The 26,862-nt window shown below is 36.7% G+C and overlaps 1 protein-coding gene across 1 annotated transcript in view; it reads left to right on the top strand.

The window, feature by feature from the left end:
- klhdc8a (kelch domain containing 8A) overlaps positions 1-26,862 on the top strand; it is a 56,990-nt gene that overhangs the window by 6,574 nt on the left and 23,554 nt on the right. Inside the window, exon 2 of the mRNA XM_056468787.1 lies at positions 26,127-26,539. Coding sequence (XP_056324762.1) covers positions 26,164-26,539 — 376 coding nt within the window. The 5' untranslated portion in view covers positions 26,127-26,163. The remainder of the gene's footprint in view (positions 1-26,126; positions 26,540-26,862) is intronic.

Here is a 26,862-nt window from a genome sequence, read left to right as displayed (position 1 = left end):
AGTCATAGCAGGTCTAAAATCCAGCGCAGAGTGTGTTAGTTGTGCGCCTCCCTTACACATTGCTTAAAACACACAGGATGTACAGCAATATGTAAATATCTTTACAAATAAAAAAATAATTAACGGATTAAATTGTTACAAAAATTATTTCTTTCTACATAAAAATAAAAACTTCGACCTCAATGCCTTTATTTATGACAATTTGCTTTTGTATAATATTATTATTATCAGTATTATTTATTATATGCATATTTGTATTTGCATATTTATAACAAATGCATATTTGTTTTATTAAAAACAAGCTTAGATTTGTCCACCTGTCAGGTTTTCAACCATATGGGGCAAAGCCTGTGTTTGGATATAACTCAGTTTTTTGACCACACTTTTTATTATTGTTCATTTATTCGTTTGCTTGAAATTAGAACTGAATTTAGAAATAGTTTTGAAACAAATCTTTGTGCTTAACACACAAAATTAATTATGTAGGCTAATGGATGTGTACACGTTTCCTTAGCCATGAAAAAGAGAAAGTGAAAGTGAACGTAAAGGCTGATTGGAGGAGGGTCGTTCTTTATCTTCGCTCTGCAGATGCTCTGTTTAACTGTTTTTTCGCTAGTGAAACGTTCAGTTTTTCCACTTACAAAGTCCACCATGTAAATAGCAAATGCGCCATGGTGCGACTCAAGTGACTCTTATAGGGAATGGGAGATGAGACTCTGATTGGTTTATTCTCCAAACACACCCATATCTCATTAAGAGAATAAGCTCAATCCTGTTTGACCATTCGCCGCAGCGCAGAGTGTATTTTTCCGTCCTTAAAATAGCAAAAGTGAATTCAGACACACCCTTACTGCTTTTTCGCCCTACGCTTTAGACTTTGCACCTAGATCGTTAAAATAGAGCCAGGGAAGTCTCATACCAGTAATGTTACAATGGCAGCGATTGCTCGAAAATGAACAATAAGGTCAGTAGGAAGAACACAGTGTTCCTTTTCAAGGTTACATAGAGTATTTTTATTAGTTTTTTATTGATTTTTGTATTAAAATCAATTTGAAAATATTGTGTCTTTACACAAAGATTTTTACAAAGGCAAAAACAAATTCTTTGTTTTACACAATGATAAATAAATGCAAAATTTTATATATTTTGATGTATATATCAGTATATCAGTCACAAATGAGCTTTGTTTCATTGTGATGTGACTGTCTGTTTGGAAAGTCATTATTTTTGCAATTCTGTTTGGATTATCATCATTGGATTGTGGAAAAACATTTGGCTAAAATGTAAATGAAAATGAAAGTCACATCAGAGGCAGAGCAGATTATTATGTTCAGGCAAAAGATTACAATGAGACATGTACACTACAGATGAATTACCACACCTACAAATGACAATTTATTGTAAATACTGCCTTGGTTTTCATTCATTTTCTTTTCGGCTTGGTCCCTTTATTAATCTGGGGTTGCCACAGAGGAATGAACTGCCAATTTATCCAGCACATTTTTACGCGGCGGATGCCCTTCCAGCCGCAACCCATCACTGGGAAACATCCATTCACACTCATTCACACACATACACTACAGACAATTTAGCTTACCCATTTCACCTGTATCACATGTCTTTGGACTTGTGGGGGAAAACAGAGCACCCGTAGGAAAGCCACACGAACACGGGGAGAACATGCAAACTCCGCACAGAAACGCCAACTGACCAGCCGAGGCTCGAACTAGCGATCTTGCTGTGAGGCGACAGCACTACTTACTGCGCCAACGTGTCGCCCTTGCAGTAGTTTTAAACTAAAATATATGTATTTAACTGTATAAACTATAGTTTCCAGGATTGGCCAGCCCAGTGACCAGAAACTAACATTATTGAGCATGTCTGGGGTAAGATGGAGGAGGCATTGAAGATGAATCCAAAGAATCTTGATGAACTCTGGGAGTCCTGCTAGAACGCTTTCTTTGCCGTTCCAGATGACTTTATTAACAAGTGATTTAAGTCATTGCAGAGATGTATAGATGCAGTCGTTCAAGTAGAATTGACATTACTGTGGTACTTTTTTTGTTTTTTTTTTATGAGTTATGTACATTACAGTTTTATATTACATCTAATGTTGATAAATAATGTTTATTGCATTACTTTAATTTTATATGTGTTACCATGATGATGTTTAGTAGATGTGTGAATGACACTGAGCATCTTCATTATTTTAGCATATTTCTCTGCTTGTTGGAAAGGTTGTTTGTGGTGATCATTGTTTAATCATATGACTTATTTGCACATATGCTTATGTTTGTCTATTTTTTTGTCTGTGTAACAAAGCTACTGTACATTGTGTAGATTTTAGTACTTCAAAACATTGATTAATGACTGTAAATGAATGAATGAAATACAGTAGTTTACTGTAAAATGTTAACTATGTGTTCCTAGAGTATTGTTAACTGTAAAATTCTGCCAAACACAGCTACTGATTTTTTTTTATGTATAATATATGCAGTATTTATTTATTTTTACATAAACATACATACATACAGTACCGCTTAAATCTTTACAACAAAGGGATGGACCATGTATAAAAGTTCTCTTAGAAGTACTATTACAGTATATTTAACTTATTATAAAAAGAAACTCAAAACCCTACCTCCCACCCGACCCATATAACACAAATATTTGTAGAATATATATTATGTGAAGTTTAGCTATAAACTAATTTCGAGAGGATCACATGCTTATGATTGCTAGCGGCTGGATCTGCATTATCCAATTCTCAATGCACCAATCAGACGACTCCTAAGCTACTACAAATACCACCGCTATCTTCGTTTTGAAGAATCCCCCTATCCACCCCTACTCCTCCTTCTTCCTAGATGGGTGACACGGTGGCCCAGTGCTTAGCACTGTTGCCTCACAGCAAGAATGTCTCTGGTTCCAGGCTTTACCAAACCAGCAGACATTTCTGTGCGGAGTTTGCATTTTCTCCCCGTGCTCACGTGGGTTTCCCCCGGGTTCCCCGGTTTCCTCCCATCGTCCAAAAAACATGCAACATAAGTTAATTGTCTAATCCAAACCGGCACTATAGACATGCTCCTAGTAAATGGTTATCTCTCAAGAGCAATCACTGGCTGTTCATTGGTTATTACAGCACGGGGAGTTCTCGAGATCTACCTGAGCTCAAACTCCCCTCTCGCCTTGCAACGGGAGGGAGCCCCAGGCTCGAGGATCTTATGAGCTCAGGGCTCTCTCCCGGGACAGCATGCCAAACAAGCTTATAATTAATCATCAGCTAAGTGTGAACTCTTGAAATATATGAATAACATTTAGTTGTTATATACAGTCATAATGCGGAACTGATTGGAACAAAACATTTAAGCAAGGTATAAATGAACAATAAAACCGAAGGAGACAAAATAATTATAAAATAAATAAAAAAAGAAAAGAAAAAATTAAATCAAGATACAATAGTCATGCCAATGGTTCTGAAATCTTGTTAAAAATAGGCAATTTGTCACTATAATCTACACTACCTGACAAAAGTCTTGTCGTCGATCTCAGTTGTAAGAGCAATAAATAATAACTTGACTTCTAGTTCATCATTTGGAAAAGCGGCAATAGGTCGATTTTTCTGATGAATCACCAGTTGAACTGCACCCCGATCATCACAAATACTGCAGAAGACCTATTGGAACTCACATGGACCCAAGATTCTCACAGAAATCAGTCTAGTTTGGTGAAGGAAAAATCATGGTTTGGGGATACATTCAGTATGCGGGCATGCGAGAGATCTGCAGAGTGGATGACGACATCAACAGCCTGAGGTATCAAGACATTTGTGCTGCCCATTACATTACAAACCACAGGAGAGGGCAAATTGTTCAGCAGGATAGCGCTCCTTCTCATACTTCAGCCTCCACATCAAAGTTCCTGAAAGCAAAGAAGGTTAAGGAGCTTCAGGATTAACCAGCCCAGTCACCAGACATGAACATTATTGAGCATATCTGGGGTAAGATGAATAAAATTTTGAAAAATCAACACATGATCATATTTTTATTCTGGTAAAATAAGCGTAAATTAGAGGGCTTTGCCTTAAATATAAACTACTTCTGATACCAAATGATCAACTAGAAGTCAAGTTAACGTTTGTTGTTCCTAAAACTTGGATAGGCGACAAGACTTTTGTCAGGTAGTGTAGACTTTACTATAGTATGGTTCAAAAACAGTCATTTACTGTAAATGACTATATTATTTTTTTCATGTTGGCTGTCCACAATACCGCTACATGTCCACAACATGTAGTCCACTACATGCATTTAGAAAGTAAATTGAGTACGTTTGATTTCCTGCTAACTTTTTCCCGAGCGTACTTGTGAATGTCAGAGCTCCAGTAATGGAAATGGATGTTAGTAGGTCAAACGGAAAATGCAGCAGTGCTAGTATTTCGCACACATCCTGAGATCTCTCACCGACATTACTAAAGATGTCACACATTCATCCTTTAAGTATGGATGGCGTTGGTCTACCTGAAAGGTCAGCGCCTTTGCAAGCAGTCAGTCGGCCTTCTCATTTGAATGCAGCTGATAATGCGTAGTAAAGGTTAGCGTGCTTTGACTCGCAGCACTCTTGCAGGGCATTTTCAAAAAGCGGCGAATATTTGCTCTACAACTCTTTCCCCCCAAGGCTCCGACGAACCAATTTCTGAGGAGCGTTTCAGCCCGCTTTAAACTGCGACTGTATAATGCTCCAAAATATGAGCTGTCTGCAGCAGTGACAGCCTGCCAAGTTTTCAGAGTCGAGCTTCAGTGATTTCCCGCCGTACCGGTGTCTTTAAACACCACAGGGAATAGTCGGTCTGCTGATTAAGGATCCGCGGCCTCGGACTCATTCATATTGTAGGAAGGTATTTCCATAGCAATTAGCTATGAGACCTTTTGGCTCTCGCTTTAGAGAAATACATCCCCAGCTCCCAATTGTAATCTTCCTCCCGAATCCTCATTCGGACCGCTCTCATCCCCATTATTATCCCGCTGCATTTATATTCAAATGGCACGTCGCGAGGCCTTCGTAATTGAAATCTAATCCACTCCGTCTGATCAAAGGCCTTTTACAGGAGTCATAGTTTAATTTGTTGAATCAATAGAGCAGCTATGGTTTTGTCCAACGCTGACCCAGATTTCAATGGGTTTTATTACATTGCTGCTGCTTTTTTTGGGGAGGTAAAGCGTATTGCGGGGAGTTTCGCATATAAAGCGTCACGAAAAGACAAACGCTGTTTTATGTAATCCTCCGGGGAACGGCGACGGCAGAATTGCATTATGTGCTGGAGCGTGTGCCGAATTCACGGTTGCTATGGAAATGATCTGCTCTGCTATACGGTTGACATTGGCCAGACAATGAGCACAAAGGATTAAGAAAGCAGCAGATGAATAACCAAAGAGTCAGGTAGAGTATTCGCAGATTTAGCTCTGTTATATCATGATCCTTTTATTGTAGGCGTGGGAGGGAGGACCAAAATTATGTTGCAGGATGAGCCACTTTATATCATATGTAGCACAGTATAGGGGATGAGATGTTTATGAGGAAAAAATTGTTATTTATTAAATAACAATGAGTTATGCCTAATAAATAGTCATGTATAAAATAATCGTCTAATACTTTTAATTTTATGATTATTATTATTATTTATTTTTATTTGAAACTTGTTTCAAAGATCCCTGAAAAAAAAGTTCAACAAATGGGAGAGATTGTCACCATGATAACATTTCTGTTGAAATGCATCCCAATCATCGCAAATATTTGCAGAAGACCTATTGCAACCCGTTTTGACCCAAGGTTCTTCTAGAAATCAGTCAAGTTTGGTGAAGGAAAAATCATGGTTTGGGGTTACATTCAGTATGGGGGCGTGCGTGAGATCTGCAGAGTAAAGGGCAACATCAACAGCATGAGGTATCAAGACATTTGTGCTGCCCTTTACATTACAAACCACAGGAGAGGGCAAATTCTTCAGCTGGATAGCGCTCCTTCTCATACTCCAGCCTCCACGTCAAAGCTCCTTAAAGCAAAGAAGGTCAAGGTGCTCCAGGATTGGCCAGCCCAGTCACCAGACATGAACATTATTGACTTTATTAATAAGTGATTTGAGTCATTGCAGAGATGTATGGATGCAGTTCTCCAAGCTCATGGGAGTCATACACAATATTCATTCTTCTTCCACTGCACCATGACTTTATATTCTATGCTGGACATTATTTCTGTTAAGTGACAAGACTTTTGTCTAAGCAAAGTCAGGCCTTACTGTCCTAATTAAATAATTAAAAATCAAGGCATGATCATGTTTTATTTGAGTAAAATAAGCGTAATCTAGAGGCCTTTGCCTTTCATATAAGCCACTTCTGCTGCCAAATGATCAACTAGAAGTCAAGTTATTATTTGTTGTTCCTAAAACTTGGATAGGTGACTTTTGTCAGGTAATGTACTTGCCAAAAAGTAGAGCTGTGCGATATTGAAGAAAAAAAAAAACATGCTAAAATGTGATATTCGATTTAATATTTAAAATAAGGATCTAACCAACATGTTTCATCTTATTTCATGAAAAAGAAAGCATCACTACAACTTCTGAAAGTGAACAGCCAATGTATTAATGATGCATAAAACAAATAGCACATTTTAATAATGTAAATTAATAAAAATATAAATAACGGTCAGCCCCACTTTGCTCCTCAAGACCTCAAGAACAATCAGAAAATAAGCACTTAAAAACAGTGCTTTGCTGGTCAATCAGTGCTTTTGAAAAAACACTATTGGTTGGGTTTAGGGAAGGAGGAAGTGGATCAGTCGATTGGTCAGTCAGTCAGTCGAAAGCGCTCTCTGGTGGATTTACATAAGAAGAGCAGGCGTGAATGGCACTCGCGAGAGAAATTTACTCTGGTGGATTCGCAAAAACTAAAAAAAAATGTACCTCTTGGGACATATTTGGCGCTCTCCAGAAATGTATAAAGGGGTACGTTTTCAGAATGAGCCTGGGTTGAATTTTATTTTTTATTGTCAAAACAAACAATCGTTATACAATGACTTGCCTAATTAACTTAATTAACCCAATTAAGTCTTTAAATGTCACTTTTAACTGAATACTAGTATCTTGAAACTTATCTAGTAAAAATATTATGGATAAATAATAATAAAAAAACAAAGGAAATCAGTTATTAGAAATGAGTTATTAAAACTATTATGTTTAGAAATGTGTTGAGAAAATTGTTAAACAGAAATTGTATAAAAAATATACAGGGGGCTAATAATTCATTTATTCATTCATTTTCTTTTCGGCTTGGTCCCTTTATTAATCTGGGGTCGCCACAGTGGAATGAACCGCCAACTCATCCAGCATATGTTTTAAGCAGCGGATGCCCTTCCAGCTGCAACCTATCACTGGGAAACATCCACACACACTCATTCTCACACACACACACACACACACACACACGTTTGTTTTTGTGAAAAGTGGGTACATTACATAGGTCTCCATTCATTTTTATACTGTCCAAACCGTATATTGCATTGCCCTCACCCCACCCAACCCCTAAACCTAACCATCACAGGAAACAGTGTGCAGCTTTACACTCTGATTAAACTCATCTTGTGGGATTTATAAGCTTTTTGAGAAATGAGGACGTCACCAATGTCCTCATATTTCACTTCTTTTTGTAATACCTGTGTCATACCTATGTCATTATACAGATTTGTGTCCTGATATGTCACAAAAACACGTACACACACACACAATACGGTCAATTTTAGCATACCCAATTCACCTGTACCTCATGTCTTTGGACTTGTGGGGGAAACCCACACAAACACTGGAAGAACATGCAAACTCCACACAGAAATGCCAACTGACTCAGCTGGGGCTTGAACCAGTGACCTTTTTGCTGCGAAGCGAACATGAAACCCACTGCGCCACCGCGTCACCACAAATAATTCAGGTGGGTTAATAATTCTGACTTCAACTGTATCGGCTACACTAATAATGAAACATTATTTCACCCATTTTGTCGACGTTTTAATTTCACAGAAAGCGATTGGAAACAATTTACCGTACTTGCTTTTAATAGGCTTTAATGTGATGCACACACCAAAATGATCCAGCAAATTTTCTCCCTGCTGAGACACTTCTAAGACCTCCAGTCAGACGGTATGTACACTATACAGCCAAACAGTTTGACAGCGAAAAGCAAATGTACATCTAAATGAAGATGGTGCAGAGAAATCCCCCCGCCGAACTCCAGTTTATAAACCCTCGCAGGATCATTTTGCTCTGATTAAGAAGCGCACTTTTTTGTGGACTTTAGAGTTGGCGCTGTTTGAATTCAGCGGGGCTAATTAAATCGAAGTCGATAAACGCTTTACCTGCTGCGGAGAGAGAATGACAAGCGGACCTTAAATGGATCATTTGCGCGAAGTCTATCGGATCATATACGCTCAGGTTTAGGATACACGACGAGGCCCAGAATTAAGCCTCCGCTTCTGTATTGGGGAACGGGAGACTAACTAATTAAAAGTTTTGAAAAGGATGCGCGCTGATTGTAAATGACTTCAGTGGGCGCTCGTAGGCCTACTGTTGATCTCAAGCTGTTCGAGCAGTTAATTAACCAAAAGAAGAAGACGTGGCGGAGCAAATCATTACAGATTGCAATTAATGCGATTTTCCAAGAGTGAGCAATCCTGCTTCGCTAACAAGAGGACGGCGGTTCGGGTCAAAGGGGTACGATCGCAGTGATTTTTGTTTGTTTGCTAATGCATCATTAAAAAAGCAGAGGAACCCTTCCTCATCTTGAGATCATCTCATTGTTTCTATGGCAACTGCATACCCTGTCGAGGGGTGTTGGTGGTGGTGGAAAAGCAGACTTGAGAAAATGCGTCGTTCCTTGAGCTTTCTTTTAACTTTCTGTCTTCTCTTAGATGAAACGTACGACAGCTCGGCCTGTAAATGATGGTGGAGATATAGTCGAAACCCCAGGTGAAAGACTGTGATTGGAATACAAAGGCTGGGAAAGAAAGGCGGAGGGTTGGACGCGGAGGAGAAAGCCTTCTCATCTCCGCTCGCCTTTGACAGTCAATTTACATCTGAGGAAAATCTCCCCGAGTTACGGCTCGGCTTCGCGCCTCTTTGTAATTGTTACGTGAAACATTTATTTAAATCTGAACTGATCATCTACACTACAAACGCTCTTCAGAGGACGGTGTTCTCGCAGGTGACTGAGCGCAGAAAAAGTCTAATTGGAAACAGATCCTCTTTTGTTAGAAAGGGAATTTTATCGTTGATAGATTCATCAGATCGCTCTTCAAGGGTTTTAGTGGGATTATGTTTTTTTAAAGCATTAGAAAGATGGTTGACCTGGGAGTTTGCTTGTTAGACTGGTTGAAAAGACATGATTCTTTAACTCCTAATCTTTCTTGTTTTAATTTTTTTTTTTTGCGAGTTTGACATGCCTGTCAGTTTCAGCTGGCACTTATAGTAAAAGTTTTGACTTCTCAGTTGTGAAGCAACCTTGAGCTGTGTGTTGGGGACTTGATAAAAAACATTTTAATATTTTTATTTTATTTATTTATTTATTTATTTATTTATTTATTTATTTATTTTTTCATTTAGATTTTTTTTATATTGTAAAATAAAATAAACATAATATTATGAAAGTTCAGAAACCCAAAAAGTGGACACTGGTATTTTTTGAAGTGTGAAAAAAAAAACACTGGTTGCCTTTAAGGTGCAGTATGTAAGTTTGAAACCCAGTGGTTGAACTAGGTATTGCACTCCTGGATCAAAACAAACGCAAGCTCAGCTAGGTTGGCAGATTGAGGACAGGAGCAAGTCTGACGATTGAGCCTAAAGGCTAATTTAAACCGTGTTCTAAATAAAAGCAAGGACACCCGATAGAAGGAATATTCTCCGTATTAAATTTAGTTTTTGTCCTAACTAACACCTCAAATTGATATATTAGAAACAGCTTCTATTTCTCACAGGTGAACAAAAGAAAACTATGACAATCTCCTCAGGTACACCTCATGTGCTTTATTAAGTGTTAAATGCTAATAATGTGAGTTTGAATGCCATTTACCGTGACATTTATTGCCATACTACTGAAAGCAGCAGCAGCAGTTCACCTCAGATCGTGAAAATAAACTGTTTGAATATAAACTTTAGAACTAAACACATGAGTGATTCAGCATCTACATTTAATAATGTTAAAGACGTTTAATATGTATTAAATAGATTATACACCTTACCATTTTGTGAGTAAGTGCATATTTTATGCGTCTGAATGGCTGTATTTAAATTTCTGTTGTGTTCCATCTGGTGCAAACAGCCAAATTGCTTATCACTGCATAACTCGTCACGAAGAGTGTTGTTAGGACATGTGGTTACAATGTAACCTGCTCACTAATGTTTATGTTCGTAATATTCATATCATTTGCCTGTCTCATTTTGGAGTCTGCTACTGTCCACTGGAGGTCGCATTTTGGTCACGTACGCATACTTTCAGAGCCTTTCTGAATGAATGATTGAAATATGTTGTTTTCCATCAAGGCAACCTGGGGTGCTGAAATATAATTGGCTAAACTGGCATTGGGCGGGTTAAAATGACCAAAACAAAGACAGCCGTTCTGGCACGGAAAACACATTTTCAAAGCAGAATATCTTCAGCATTGTTTTTCAGATGAACAAGAATGTTTACTTAGCATGTTTCTTAAATATCTGCAAACATATTATGGTATTTTTATGCTTTAGAAGAGTCAAAAACTTACATACTGCACCTTTAAATATTCAAATGAACCTTATAAGTGGGACCAGACAGAATGTCAAAAAAATCTAAGCAAAATAGCAATTTTTTACTATTTACTATTTTGCTAATTTTGGGATTCTGAGAGTACAGGAGCTGAAAACTTAACACATGATAAAAAAAAAATCTTAACTTTTATTTAAGATTTACAACGAAATCAAATGAAAACCACTTGTTTGGTAAGCAAAGCAGGTCTTAAAATACATCCACTAAAAGAAGTAGAAAATATTACTTTATAGATTCATTCATTCATTTTCTTTTGGGCTTAGTCCCTTTATCTATCTGGGGTCACCACATTGGAATGGATCGCCAAATCATCCAGCATATGTTTTACATTTTTTACGAGCAGTGAACACAATACTATGATATCTTGAAACCGGGATAGTTTTATCCAAGGTTATCATACTGTCAGAAACATATACTGGCCCATGCTTAGTTCATAATTCATTTAACCATTAGCAATAATATTCATTGATTAATTAATATAGAAATATTAATAATTAACAATTTAGATAATTAATATAGAAATTGATAAAATATATACTTACATAATTAAGATTAACTGATGGGCTCAAAAATCTGCAGCGGTTTTCGACAGAGATTCTGTGTGGGCCAATTTGTAAGTCACTTAAAGCTAAATTACATTAAACAATCTTCTTTTCTGCTCAAAATATCACACATAGCTCTTTTAAAACTGCCCCCTTTTAGGCTTTGATCCTAATTGTGCCATTTTGGTGACTGTCGCTTTAAATTCAAATGAGATGTACAATTTTCAAAAATAGGGCGGAGCTTCGAATGCCTGTGTGTCAGCATAGTGGCAGATTCAAAAACAAGACTAACGTCCTATGCTAATGAGAGACAGATCATCACTAGTGGGCGGGGCTTTCCGCCTCTGATGACACGTACAAAGGGAGAATGTCAATCTAAGTGTTTCTGCAGACTGTTTTTATCAAGATGCTGCGTATATTCACAGACTGTTGCCACACAACTGTGTATAAACCCCTTATAAAAGTGATTTTTGCATTATAGGTCCCCTTTAAAAATACAGTTGTTATAAATTTAAATCATATTTTTGCAAAAATGTGTTTTTCGTGGGTGACAAAGGAGGTTTTGTCTGTTTGTTTGTTTTTTTCGAGGGGTTTTGTGGAGCTTTGTAATATGACATTTCTCAATCTCTTACAATCGATTCCTGCTCGTCCGTGTTTGATGTTTAATATACGTGAAGAGCAGGATTTGGGTCCTGCGAGGACTCTTAAGATGACAATATATTGAAAGAAAATGAGAAAGTCTGACAGCGATGGTGATATTCTGAGAGAGCGCGAGTGAAAGAGACACTGAAAGCTCAGCTCATTTTGCACAGTGATTGGACTTGATGAAGTGTTCACCACTCTCCGGGGTCCCCGTGTAGTTAACACAATCACTAGAGGCCCAGAGCTCTCAACCTGTAATAACCCGGTTTAATCGTTATTAAAGTGCTATCTGATGGCTTACAACGAGAGCAGAGCGGCCAGACACTTCTAGTCGGTGATCAACTTTTCAGAGATGTCCATCAGGGACTGGCCATCCACCTGAACGGACATGAACGGGAGTGTGAGATGGGAGCACTTATGAATGACGCTTTTGTAATTTGAAACGTGTCCTGGAGGACTTTGTGTACTTGCTGATGTCTGGCATTGTGGATTTAGGAACAGTAGCCGCACTACTAACTTCATTCATTCATTTTCCTTTGGCTTAGTCCCTTATTTATCAGCAGTCGCCACAGCGGAATGAAACGCCCATACACTCTCTCATTCACACACAGTATATAGTGTACTAGATACTGGAATTCGATACTAATCGGCACTGACATTTTAAAAACGTTCATTTCCCGCTAAAATTTGAGTGCTGTTGAGCATTTTCCTAAACAGCGCTGATTTGCCATTGTGTTCACATTGCTGTTATAGATGCGGATGCCGTTATAAAATCATGCTGTATCTGTTAGACCATCAGATCACATTTACAACACTGGAGTAAAGAGGGTTATTACCTGCTCTTTACACACAAAGTAGGCCTACCTGAAACTTTAAATGATAAAAGGCTCCGTAATATATTGGACAGATCCTCAACGCACTGATTTCTCCCCTTTGTGCTGCTGTTTTAGAAGTGTCCATATACCGGAGTGCTGCGCGTTGTGTCAGTGATGGAAGTGCTTCAGGCACCAGCTGCGCAGACGCAACATTTGCTGCTCCGTAAGATTATTCTTACAATAAGTTTCTGTTCTCTCATCCTTCCGACTGAGTTTAGGCTAATCTTCCGAGGGGAATACTTTAAGAATCAGAAAGAGCTTTATTGCCAGGTATGTTCACACATACAAGGAATTTGTTTTCATGACAGAGCTTCTACAGTGCAACAGAATTACAGAGACAGGACAAAAAACAGATAATAAATATATTTTAAAAAATACAAGTAAGTAGTGAATGCAAATATACAGATTGACAAGTGTATGTACAGCTATATTACTATACAGTATACAATGTTATATGTGCAGCTGTTATGTGCAAATTGGCATGTAAAGTGTGTTGTTAAATATGTGTATAAAAGTGTATAGCAAGTAGTGATGTTGGTTCCACAATTATTATCATCAAGTGTTCATGAGATGGATTGCCTGAGGGAAGAAACTGTTACTGTGTCGGGCTGTTCTGGTGCGCAGTGCTCTGTAGCGTCGACCAGAAGGTAAAAGTTCAAAGAGGCAGTGTGCTGGGTGTGAGGGGTCCAGAGTGATTTTGGCAGCCCTTCTGCTCGCTCTGGATAAGTACAGTTCTTGGGGAGTAGGAAGGGTTGTACCAGTGATTCGCTCAGCAGTCTGAACTATTCAACGTAGTCTTTGGAGATCGTATTTAGTAGCTGAGCTAAACCAGACAGTTATTGGTGTACAGATGACTGATTCAATGATGGAGGTGTAGAACTGTTTCAGCAGCTCCTTTGGGAGGTTGAACTTCCTCAGCTGACGAAGAAAGTACAGCCTCTGTTGAGCTTTTTTGACAATGGAGTCAATGTGAGTGTCCCACTTTAGGTCCTGAGAGATGGTGGTGCAAATAGTTTGTAAAGCCTGGCTCATTGTGGTCAAAGAAGTTGATTAAATTAATAAAGTGAAACTGGCGGCCTGGTGCAAAGAATTGTCCTTAACAGAAAATTATTTAGCCTAATATAGGCTACTCTGAAACGGAATATTTCACTGTCATTTTATACATTAAAGGGCACCTAGGTTACCCCTTTTTTCAGATTTAATATGAGTGTTTTGTGTCTCCAGAATGTGTCTGTAAAGTTTCAGCTCAAAACACCCATCAGATTATTTATTATACCTTTTAAAAGTTTCTTTTTTGTATTTTTTTTAATCAGGTTGCGGTTTTGTTGTACTGTTCCTTTTAAGGCTAGTCCTCTCCGCCCATCATTTCTACGTGCCTTTCTGCATGCCTTAATCTCCTCCCTTCAGACAACAGACAGACATAAAGGAAGCAGATCTGACATAGCGTTTGTGAGAAATACTACAGTAAGAACTTTACCAATGAGTATTTGATGCATTTGTTGTTGATTTGCAACGATGAGTCACACACAATGTCGTTACAAAGGTTATGCGCACACACACAGATACACACACACACATCGCAGATGCGCGCACACACACAGACAACTTTTTGCACTCATATGTGACAGAATACAGGTTAATATCCACTGCTGTATGGATATCTGTTATGTTAATGTATAAAATAAACCTGATTTAACATCCACAAACCGGGATTGAAGCGTCTTTTATAATCGTTGACACGCGGCTGTGCTGATGAAGTAAAGCTGAAGTAAATCGCTGTAATTCATTACACACAAGCTCTGTTTTAAAACATTTTAAACTTGTAAAACTCACTCTTGATCACATTTGATGATGATTGATGATCCTAGCGATCTGAACAGATCTTTTATTCCCGGTTGCTTTGCGTATGTCCTGTTTTGTTGATATATGATCATACATGTGACTACCGGGACATGTTAATTTGCAGCTATCAATCAATTCAGTGGGCGGGGGGATCACATTCCTACATCTAGTTGTGTTCAGTCTGAAAACCGCTCCAATTGGTCCACCGTTTTTTATTAAATTGAAAAAAAAGGACTGTGTGTGTTTATATCACTCCAATATGACAGTCTATTTACACTCTACCTACACACATGTCTGTCCAAACAGCTTGAAAAGTAGATTTTTCACCATAGGTGCCCTTTATTATTTAACAGACTTATAGGAAGCATAGGCCTATAAGCGGAACTTGTTTGAAATATACTATTTGAAATATTGTTTATTTTGTAGATAACTGACCAACAAAAATACGTTAAAATATTCAACAAATTATACCAAACGAAATTCGTTTCAAAAAGACAATTTTTCTGACAAAAAATAATTTTTCAGACTTGCTTTGAGTTTCTCTGTCTCACTCGACAAGTTTATGCAAGGGAATTTATAACGTAAAACTGGCCTCAGACGGCTTAGTTTAGTCTGCGTCAAACCTGCAGGAAAATATCAGGCTTTGCTAAAAGGCTGGTTATTTTACCATCGATTAGGGTACCCTATTACAGATTTCAAAGAAAAATCTTAATATTAAAAAGGAAACATAAGCTGGACCACAACAGATCATATCAATGTCATAATGAATGCTCAAATAATGTAGCCCATAGTTTATAGCAAGCATCATATTTAGATTGTGCCATATAGAGTATAGGTCTTTTATTTTTACTAGAGAAGATATATTATTTGAGTTTTATTATCACCAGAAGAAACTGTATTATGTTAATTAAAAAAAAAACCCACACAGTATCAGGATCAGATCTGTATCGGTCGATACTAAGAATTTTGGTATCGAGATCGGATCGGACCAAAAAAAGGTATCGGTGCATCCCTAGTATCGATATTACTCAAGCAAGATTGTATCATTTTAAATATTTCAGTGTTGATATTTTTCGTTTTTGATAGTGTTTATCTCTGTTAATTTATGTTATGAATTGACTTGTGGGTTCTTGATCTCTTCTCTTTTAAATTTTGATGTTGAAAATTCAGCTGTGCAGTTTAACAAAGTGACTTTTATTGACATTTTAGTTTGAAAATATATTACACAAGAAATTTTATATAGAGAAGTAAGTTTGTAAGGGTGAGTGGGCTTGACAAACCACCTGTAGAAACACCCCTCTCTCTTATGGACTCTTACAAGGACTCAATAAGGAAAACGGTGTTCACTATAAATGGACCACAATCATGCTGCACTGATTGGTTCAATCTTTAATACCTCTTTTGCACAATATTCACCTTTATTACGTCTCTTGCACAATATCTGCACAGCATTGTTCAGTCTCACTTAAAAGTATGTGTATAGCCTGTCTTATGTGTATAGTTAAGTATCTGATTAGAGTATGTTAGTTATGCATAGGTTTTTTAAAATAGCTCTTATGTTCAGTGTTGTGTTTGTATTATGATTAATTTTTGCAGCACCGTTGTCCTGCGAGACACGGCTGTTCGTTCCTCTGTATGTCCACACATGTAGTGGAATGACAATAAAGCTTGACTTGACTTGACTTAAAAATAACAGAAAAAGTACTGGCAGTTTTTTTCCCCATAACAGCAATCCAGGCTATATACTGCATCACTTCAAATGATTAAAATGTCAATAAAAGTCACTTTTCCAAATGTTTGATCATCAAAAGTTGTTGGAGGACAAATCAAGTTCCCGTAATGCAATTCAAAGTATGAATAAATGGGGAAATAAACGGATATTTTTAGTACAGTTTATGGTAATGGCATAAATTTAAGCTTTACCAGTTCAGTTTTTTCCTTATAACTTTTTTACTTGCAACTTTAATGCAAGATTGAATTGTAAAATGCAAGCAACCAGTACTCATTAATTTTTAATGAGACTTCAGTATTTAGAAACCCGCAGAGCAGAGACACAGAGTTTGCTCAGACAGTTCCTTTAAAACAGTTTAAAAAGCACATTCATGGATTCAATTCCCAATATTATGTTTGTAAATAAAGCTCAAATTATGTCAGTATAAGTCAATCTAACCACTAGACATTTGCAAAAATTATTTATTTCACATTGTTGTGTTTTTTGCACTGTGAATATAATAATAATAATAATAATAATAATAATTTAAGTAAATAATAAATTAACTATAATTAATCATCATTATTATTATTATTATTATTATTAAATTTCATTGATAATTTATAATAAATTATATTATTATTAAATACCCTTTCCTATTTCAGTCACTCAGTATTTGCTTTTAAAATATTAAGGTTATATTTATTATTTAATATTCTATCTTATTTTGTTCATTTAATTATAATCCTGCAATATAATTGGTAGATTGTCCTTAAAACAGCACAAATGTCCAGCAAATACATCAATCTAAAAGCAAACCGAGCTGAACTTTTACATTTAATTTTGATGGATTTCATTATGACACAAGCTGAGACACATTATGACACAAGCTGTCAAGCAGAGATGCAAAACATCACTGTTATGTGTTGTATATTGTGCTAAACATAATATACAGTATTCAATTCAATTCACCTTTATTTGTACAGTATAGCGCTTATACAATGTAGATTGTGTCAAAGCAGCTTCACATAAAAGGTCATAGTAAATAGGAACAGTGTAGTTCAGTTTGTAGTGTTTAAGTTCAGTTCAATTGAGCTCAGTTCAGTGTGGTTAATAATCACTACTGAGAGTCCAAATATTGAAGAGCAAATCCAACGATGCGCAGCTCTACAGATCCCGAACCATGCAAGCCAGTGGCGACAGTAAGTTGGCAGTAAGTTGAAGATGTACAATGCATCTGTAACTTACGGTGTACTCACATCTTACACAATGTAAGTATAAAGGTTCAGGAGCTCTGATTACATCAATGATTTTGATTTTACAAAGAGTATTTCAGACGCAAATGCAATTTTTGAAAAAACCTTGCACTTTGAGAGCCATTTTTAAAAGTTTGCTTTATGTAAATTAATTGTCAAAAACCGTATTGATTTTACTGTTTTAAAAACCATGTCAAGAAAACCCCCAATAAGATTTTGCTTGAATGTTTTCCTTGTTTTTTCACTCTGATGCCATGAAATGTATGATCAAATGTAGGGTTGGGGTTAGGGCTAGGGTTATCTTGAAAATGAAGTTACTGCCAAACATATAGTTTAAACATGAATGTTAGAACTTTGAACAGTATCAGTAACTCAATATTTACTAATATTAATGTTGGGCAGCATGGTAGCTCAATGGTTAGCACTGTTGCCTCACAGCAAGAAGCACACTGGTTTGAGTCCCAGTTGGGCCAGTTGACATTTCTGTGTGGAGTTTGCATGTTCTTCCCCTGTTGGTGTAAGTTTCCTCTGGGTGCTCCCGTTTCCCCCACAGTTCAAAGACGTGCGCTATAGGTGAATTGGGTAAGCTAAATTGGCCATAGTGTATGTGTGTAAATGAGTGTATGGGTGTTTCCCAGTGATGGGTTGTGGCTGGAAGGGCATCCGCTGCATAAAACATATGCTGGATAAGTTGGAGGTCCATTCCGCTGTGATGACCCCTAATCAATAAAGGGACTAAGCTAAAGGAAAATGAATGAATATTAGTTTTACATTATTAATCGCAACATAATATTAACAATTATTAATAAAATAATATCCTTTCCTATTCAATAATTGAATTATAATCCTGCCCATTTTGTTGGGATTGCAGTGCACTGAATGGTATTTAAAGGGATAGTTCCCCCAAAATCAAATCATACTCAATATTTACAGTACTACTCATCCTCAGGTGGTCCCAAACTTATGAGTTTGTTGATTCTGTTGAACAACAAAAGAAGATATTTAAAGAAAGCTGAAACGTGTAACCATTGACTTCCATAGTAGGAAAAGCAAATGCTATGAAAGTCAACAGATTTCCAGTTTTCTTCAAAATATCTACTTTTGTGTTGAACAGGTTTGGAACAAGCGACAAATGTTCCAGTTTTGGCTGAACTGTGCCTTTAAAATATTTCTTACTGCACTATAAAAAGTGGTTAGTTAATGTAATTTACTTTTAAAAAAAGTGAGTAAACCTGTTGCCTTTAAATAAACAAGTTGATTTTACTTAAAAAGATGAGTAAATCCATTGTAACTTGAAACAGTTAAGTTGACTTAACTTAATGTTTATAATTATACACAATATTTGTTTATTAATTTTAAGGCAATAAGTTTAATAATTTAAGGCACAAAGTCAACTAATCTCTTAAAAAGCAAAGGGTTTACTCACTTTTTTAAACAAAGTTAAACATAACTTACTCACTTTTTTATGTAAAGTTAAACATAACGTCAACTAATCTCTTAAAAAGCAATGTTTACAATGTTTAAAAAGCAATTTTTACGTGAAGTTAAACGTCAACTAATCTCAAAAAGCAATGCGTTTTACTCACTGTTTTACATAAAGTTAAACGTAACGTCAACTAATCTCTTAAAGCAATGGGTTTACTCACTTTTTTAACTTAAAATTAAATGTAAAGTCAACCAATCTCTTAAAAAGCAATGTTTTCTCACTTTTTTTAACGTAAAGATAAACGTAATGTCAACTAATCTCCTAAAAAGCAATGGATTTACTCACTTTTTTATGTAAAGTTAAACATAACGTCAACTAATCTCTTAAAAAGCTGTTTTCTGACTTTTTATGTGAAGTTAAACGTAACGTCAAATAATCTCTTAAAGCAATGTTTTCTCACTTTTTTACGTGAATTTAAACGTAATGTCAACTAATCTCAAAAAGCAATTGGTTTTACTCACTTTTTTACATAAAGTTAAACGTAAAGTCAACTAATCTCTTAAAGCAATGGGTTTACTCACTTTTTTAACTTAAAGTTAAACGTTAAGTCAACCAATCTCTTAAAAAGCAAAGGGTTTTCTCACTTTTTTTTACGTAAAGTTAAACATAACATCAACTAATCTGAAAAAGCAATGTTTACTCACTTTTTTAACGTCAAGTTAAACGTAACATCAACTAATCTCAAAAAGCCGTGGGTTTACTAATTTTGTTAACGTAAAGTAAACATAACGTCAACTAATCTCTTAAAAAGCAATGTGTTTACTCAGTTTTTTATGTAATGTCAACGAATCTCTTTAAAAAACAATAAGTTTACTCACTTTTTTCAAGTAAAGCAAACTAATCGCTTTTTTACAGTGTGGTGTGGACATCCTTGTTGCTGAAATCTTGTCTTGTTGTGGCTGGTTTGGACACAGTGTTTGAAAATCTTGACCTGTGGTTTGGGAATCATTGGAGTAGTGCTTGGAGAAAGGACAGGAACAAAGACTGTGGTGAAGAAGACCACTGTTGCCATGGATACTACTGGATGCTACAACAGCCCACTTGAAGCTCAATTGTGTACACAGCCGAGGAGAGAGGAACAGTTGTGTGAAATCGGTTGCGTCAATTGAATCAAGTGATGATGCTATTCTGGGCCGTCTTCCACATCTCAGCCTCCACTCGGATCAAAATAGAACATAAAAAAAGTGTTTGCATAACTTAATCCAGAGACTTGACAGCCATGAATAAGACACAACGTGCCTTTTTGTGTGTTTGCTTAGATTCTCTGTTTTAATCAGTGTTTTTTTTGTGTGTTTTTTTGAAAGTTAGACTATTTAATATGCAATATTTTTTTCTGGAAGTGGCCATTTTATTATTTGTCATAACAATAAGCACTGAATTATTGTTGATCATTGTTGCGTAAAGGCCGGCTCACACTAGGTTTTTTATTTTTTATTATTATTCTTTTTTTTAATAATCCTGAAGGATTGTAGCATGTCAGACTAAGGCATGTGCCGGTATCACATTTTCATGCTGCGATTAATTGATTGAGCTTTTATCACGGTATACGGTATTATCACGATATTGTAATTTTACTAGAGAAACAGGTAAAAAAACACAAAAAACTTCAGTTTCGTCAACTTAGTAACTTTAATAACTTTTTAATTAACTAAAAGTACTTCAAACATTTAAATACAAATAAATATAAATAAAACAATACACAATATAAAAGTAAACTTGAGCAATTATATCAAAGTGAATGTGCAAAGGGAAACCGTCTTCGATCAGCAATCCCTCTGCTTTTTTTTGGAACCAAAAATATTTCCAAACCTCTGACTTTTTTTTTTGAAGGGGGATAAATTGTTGGCAGCGCTCCTCTTTCCGCCATGCTTCTTCTTCGTGTGAGGATTAGAGAGCGGTGGCAGCGGCGGCGCGCACTGCGTGCACACAGTGCTTCTACATGCGGGGATTGTTTACATCAGAGTGCGCATCAGTTCTGCGCAGCATATACGCAGTGTTTCTTCAAGCGGTTGATGGAAAATAAGCTGAAGGGGGATAAATTGTCGGCAGCGTTCCTCCTTCCGCCATGCTTCTTCTTCGTGTGAGGATTATAGTGCAGTGGCAGCGGCGGCGCGCACTGCCTGCACACAGTGCTTCTACATGTGGGGATTGTTTACATCAGAGTGCGCATCAGTTCTGCGCAGCACATACGCAGTGTTTCTTCAAGCGGTTGATGGAAAATAAGCTAAGGCGGGTTCTAAGAATATAAATTCGGATCTATTATTTTTCACGGTATTTTGAAGTGCCCGCGATAACAATATCGTGCATATTCATTACCGTGATTTATCGCATTACCGAATACCGGCACAAGCCTAGTCAGACTACACGAACATGGCTCCCATGTCACACTGTAAGATCTCAGTTGTCATAAAGTCAGACTGAACGACAATAAAGATGCGGCAAACATGGAAGAAAACGCCCCCAAAGTTTGACGTCATCTATCCGTGACACTTTCACTGTGTTCTGAAATGATTCCTCACAGCAAACGTAAACAATCTGTAGCGGCAATTTTGCCTACAGCGTATCTCAATAATAAAACAAGAAAATAAAACTGTTTCGACATTTCACCATGGTCATTTCAATTGTCGCATGGATTGAATAGTGTCATCAGATTCGGCGCTCCTATTGGTTCTTACAGTATATCGATGCTCATCGCAGCTGTTGTCACACTGCAGGAAAGAGTCTGAAATTTTCTGACACTGCCAAAACTTTATCGGAGGAGAAATCTGATCGCAACGAGCATTAAGCGGCTAACTGTAAACATGCCAAACCAAACATCAAAGATTTTACCCTAGGATTTCAGGAATCTTTAAAGATTTTCCAAATTTGTCTCAGATGGCAAAATCGTGGCTGAAATCTCAGTGTGAGCAGGGCTTCAGTCATTTAAAAAGAAGTAATTCATTATTACACTGCAAAATATGCTTTTCTTACTCTGATAAAAAAGTCTTGTTTCTAGTCCAAATATCTCAAAATTCTTAGATCAAGAAACATTTTCTAGACGATCAACAATATTGTCTTGTTTTAAGAAATAATATGTCAAAATTAATTCAGTTCAGTTCACCTTTATGTGTATAGCGCTTTTACAATGTAGATTGTGTCAAAGCAGCTTCACATAACTCAACTCAACTCAACTCAATTTATTTCTATAGCACTTTCAACAAACCACAATGGGTACCAAAGTGCTGTACATAAAACACATAAAACACATGCAAATATACACAAAAAACAAAATACATAAACTCACATCACATGATTAAAAGCTAAAGAAAATTAGTGTGTTTTCAGTGACCTCTGAAAAGACTCAAAAGTTGGAGCTGTTCTTAAGGAGTGGAAGATCGTTCCAGAGTATTGGAGCTGCTACTGAGAAAGCTCTATCACCTCGACATTTTAAGCGTGATCGTGGAACTTGCAGATAGAGACGATCCTTAGAGCGAAGAGATAAAGGATAAGACATAAAAGGTCATAGTAAATTGGAACAGTGTAGTTCAGTTTGTAGTGTTTAAGTTCAGTTCAGCTTAGCTCAGTTCAGTGTGGTTTAATAATCACTACTGAGAGTCCAAACACTGAAGAGCGAATGCAATGATGCGCAGCTCTACAGATCCCAAACCATGCCAGCTAGGGGCGACAGTGGAGAGGGAAAAAAAACTTCACTAATTGACGAAGTGAAGAAAAAAAAACCTGAAGTGAGTTTTTCGCTTAACACACACTAAATAATCTGCCAGTAAGGTAAACAAAATAATCGTGTGTCAAAAGGAAAAACAAGATTATTTTGCTTACAACATTGACTGATTTTTTTAGCTTTTCTTAAGGTAAAACTCACTTTATTTTGGCATATTTTTTCTTAAAGCAAGACAATATTTTTACCTTGTCTAAAAAATGATTTTTGTTTTAAGAATTTTTAGATATTTGGGCTAGAAACAAGACAAAAAATCTGAGTAAGAAAAGCATTTTTTGCATTGTAGTGTCAATTACATAATTAAAATTGTATTTTAATTACTTTGTCTGAAAAGTAACTTGATTACTCAATAAATAAGTAAATAAATTACATAAACAAGAAAATTTTAACTCTTAACTCTTTAAATTTCAACTGGCAGTTACTTGTCAAATGCAGTCAACAGTGCTTTGGCTTCAAAATGGCTACTTCAAAGATGGGCTTTAAATAGAAGAGCAAATGCACATAAACTTTTATTGAGGAATCAAATAAAGAGAACTTCCCAGCAACTTCACAAAAAGGTTTCTTTTATATGAGATAAATTATTCATTGTTGTTCTCATAGTGGCTATTAAAGCCTTGTGAAATGATAATCAAGTTAAAGCCAGTTTAATATATGTTATCATTTCAACATATTATTTAATATACCATGTTATTAACATAAAAGCAGAACAACTGCCTTAATGTTAATTAATTTTGTGTTCATAAGATTTCTTCATGCCAGCGAACACTTTGATGTCAAAACAACATCATTAACAAAGTGTATATTTGACATGTTGATGATGATGTTGTTTTGACTTAAAGGTAGTTTACATAAAACGTATGGATAAAAATATCCAGTTTAAATTTAGAAATTTAGAATTGAATCTTTCAGATCGTTATGAATGTTTTCAATGTTGTTATTTTTGTGGTCAAAAGGACATCCATGTTTGGATGTCAAATGGACATCAAGGTTTTGACATCAAATTAACCAGCAAAGTTCTTGTTATGTTTTATTACCATTTTCCAAACTATAAGTGAATACATTTTAATAATGTGAGAAATGTCAGAATTATTTTTGGATATTATCATTGCTCTGGGCTACACGGTGGCTCAGTGGTTACCACTGTCGCCTTACAGCAAGAAGGTCGCTGGTTCGAGTCCCAGCTGGGTCAATTAGCATTTCTCAGTGGAGTTTGCATGTTCTCCCCATGTTGGCTTGGATTTCTTTCGGAAACGAATGAACTAAATTGGCCGTGTATGAGAGTGTGTGTGTGAAATTGATATATAATTTGTATCATATACACATATTTTATATCTAATAATAAATAAACATTTTCTCAAATATATGCATGCCTGTGTGTATTTGTAAATACATAATAAATATACACAGTACACACAATAAAATTTTGTCAACTATAGGTGGGCATAGATATATTTATTTGATCTACATTAATCACACTGTAATGTTGGAATTAATCTAGATTAAAATTGCTCATTTGAATTTTGCCGAAGGCATTTAGAATATGTGTGCTACCCAAATAATGACTAAAAGTAAGTCTTTGAGAACGGGTTTCTCAAGCCAGGTGGCGCATTAGACCAGGGGCTCATCTACTGTTTCCAAAATGCATCACAAACTGCTTGAGAAACTGTTCTACTATGATAATTGGTGATAAAAAATAAATGAGGTTCAATAAGTTGTACTTGTGTTTACTAAATGTTTATTCAGTTAAACATGAATTTTGAACTGTAGGCCTATGCAAGCTCCAAACTGCGATTTATTTATTTATTTATTTTTTGATTACCTTAATACGACTAAAGTCTTAACTGAACTAAACAGAAATGGAATTAAGACATGTGGAGTATGCATATATTAGTGGCATTATTAAAGTCAACACTGCAATCAAACTATTACCGTCATGAAGGACTTTTCGGCATATTTTCCACCAAGATCCGCACACACGGCTGTCAGTAAAGGACCGCACACACACACACACACACACACACACACGTTGCGAAATGTGGACGTTTTTTTTCTTTCCATTTGGCGTGTGTTAATAAATTCCATAACACTCTCACCAGTCCTTACTCATTATTTGCATCTAATACCACAGTTTGTCATGGGGGCATGAATGAAATGTTCATGAGTGAATGTGAAACTGCCCAACTGCAGTTAAAGTCACCCAAAATTACAGGAAACTCTTACATGAAAGCACTTCATGTAAACACCTTAATTATAATATTGTCTATTAAGGCAAATAAATAGATTACAGAAGTACCAACACAATCTCACGGCAATTCATAACTTTTTGATTTAGTAGCTAATTCGTATGAATTTGTATGATCTAATTCGTACATTTTCGTACAATTTGCTCATCCCCCAATGACGGTTGGGTTTAGGGGTGGGGTTAGGTGCCACGCCTCCTTTTTAAAATCGTACAATTTCATAAGACTGAACTCGTACGAATTCGTACGAATTAGCCACTAAACTGACAAAATGGAAAATATTTACGTTTTCTCGTGAGATCAGGCTACGAGAACATGTACATGTAAACGTAGACAGTAGTGTCTTCGAAGTAAGTGAAAGATCCAGAAGGGCATCCTGCTGAATTGATTCAGAAGGGCACTTGTTTGTCAGACGGCTCACTGGTCAGGTATACATCCGCGCTAAAATATCAAGGTGAAAGTCATCATAGCTTGCGTAGAATAGACCCAGCTCCCAACCCATCTTTGAGAATAGATTAACGGCGATATTTTTTTTTATCGCGCAATAAGAGTCTCATGTTAATGCAGCATGTTAACACCTATAACAGCCCAGCACTAGTCAAAACAAACTTTTATTTTGAATGCGATTAATTGTTATAGTTATAATCGCTAGTTATTATACTGTAGATGTCATGGGCTCATCTTGATAATGTCAGATAACTTTGATAGAAAGATACAGAACGCAGCGCAAGGTTCCCGCTTTAAGCCAAATATCAAATTCCCTGACTTTCACTTTTTGAAAAGCAGAATTTCCATCCCTGCAGCACCTTGATGTCAAAACGACGTCAAAAATGCAATGTCAAAACCTTGACATCCAGTTGACATCCACACATTGGGATGCCCTTTTGACCACATAAATAACGACACAAAAGGATTTTATATTAGAAGAAATGTTTTATTCATCTGAAAGCTTCAATTCTAAATTATTCTCATTTATTTACAGGTGCTGATTCCAAAACACCACCCAATCGGTCAGGGCGATGATGGTGCCCTCGGCCCATGAGTTTCATTGGCAGAGCCTGGCGAGTCTTTCCAGTGCACGCGTCTATCATTCGTTGGCTGATGTTGGTGGGCAGCTGTATTTGATTGGTGGCTGCGACGCTTCGGGTCAACCCACCAGCGCTCTGGAGCTGTACTCGCCCGAGGTGGACCGCTGGCTCAGTCTTCCTCCGATGCCCACACCGAGAGCCGGGGCTGCAGTGGCAGTTTTGGGGAAGCAGCTGCTGGTGGTCGGTGGGATGGGGAAGGAACAGCGCCCTCTGAAGGCAGTGGAGGTTTACCACACAGATGAAGGGAAATGGAGGAAGAGGTGCTCGCTCAGAGAGGCGTCTATGGGTGTTTCTGTCACCGTGAAAGGTAAAATACTCTCTTGTGGCTGTTAAGACCCTAAATCTCTAGGGCTGAGGCTAAAACATAAAATAAAATAAATAAATAAACAGGTTGGAATTGAATGACCCTCTGGTTCTTTTATTGTGAGAATATAAGAAAATAGTTTATATTAACAGAAAAATAAAGAGTAAGAGTGCAAAAATAGCTTCAGGGCTGAACAAGGCCAAAATAATAAACAACAAACTCCACCCTGAAGATAACTCCCCTACACAATCTAAATATAATAAATGCCAAATACTTCCCTTACTCCTTAACTAAAGCAAAAACAAGGAAAATTAAGTGAAAGTAAA

The sequence above is a fragment of the Danio aesculapii genome, chromosome 11, assembly GCF_903798145.1.
Source record: "Danio aesculapii chromosome 11, fDanAes4.1, whole genome shotgun sequence".
Lineage (NCBI taxonomy): Eukaryota > Metazoa > Chordata > Actinopteri > Cypriniformes > Danionidae > Danio > Danio aesculapii.
Note: the sequence above shows the minus strand (reverse complement) of the source record. Positions and strands in the feature narration are given on the sequence as shown.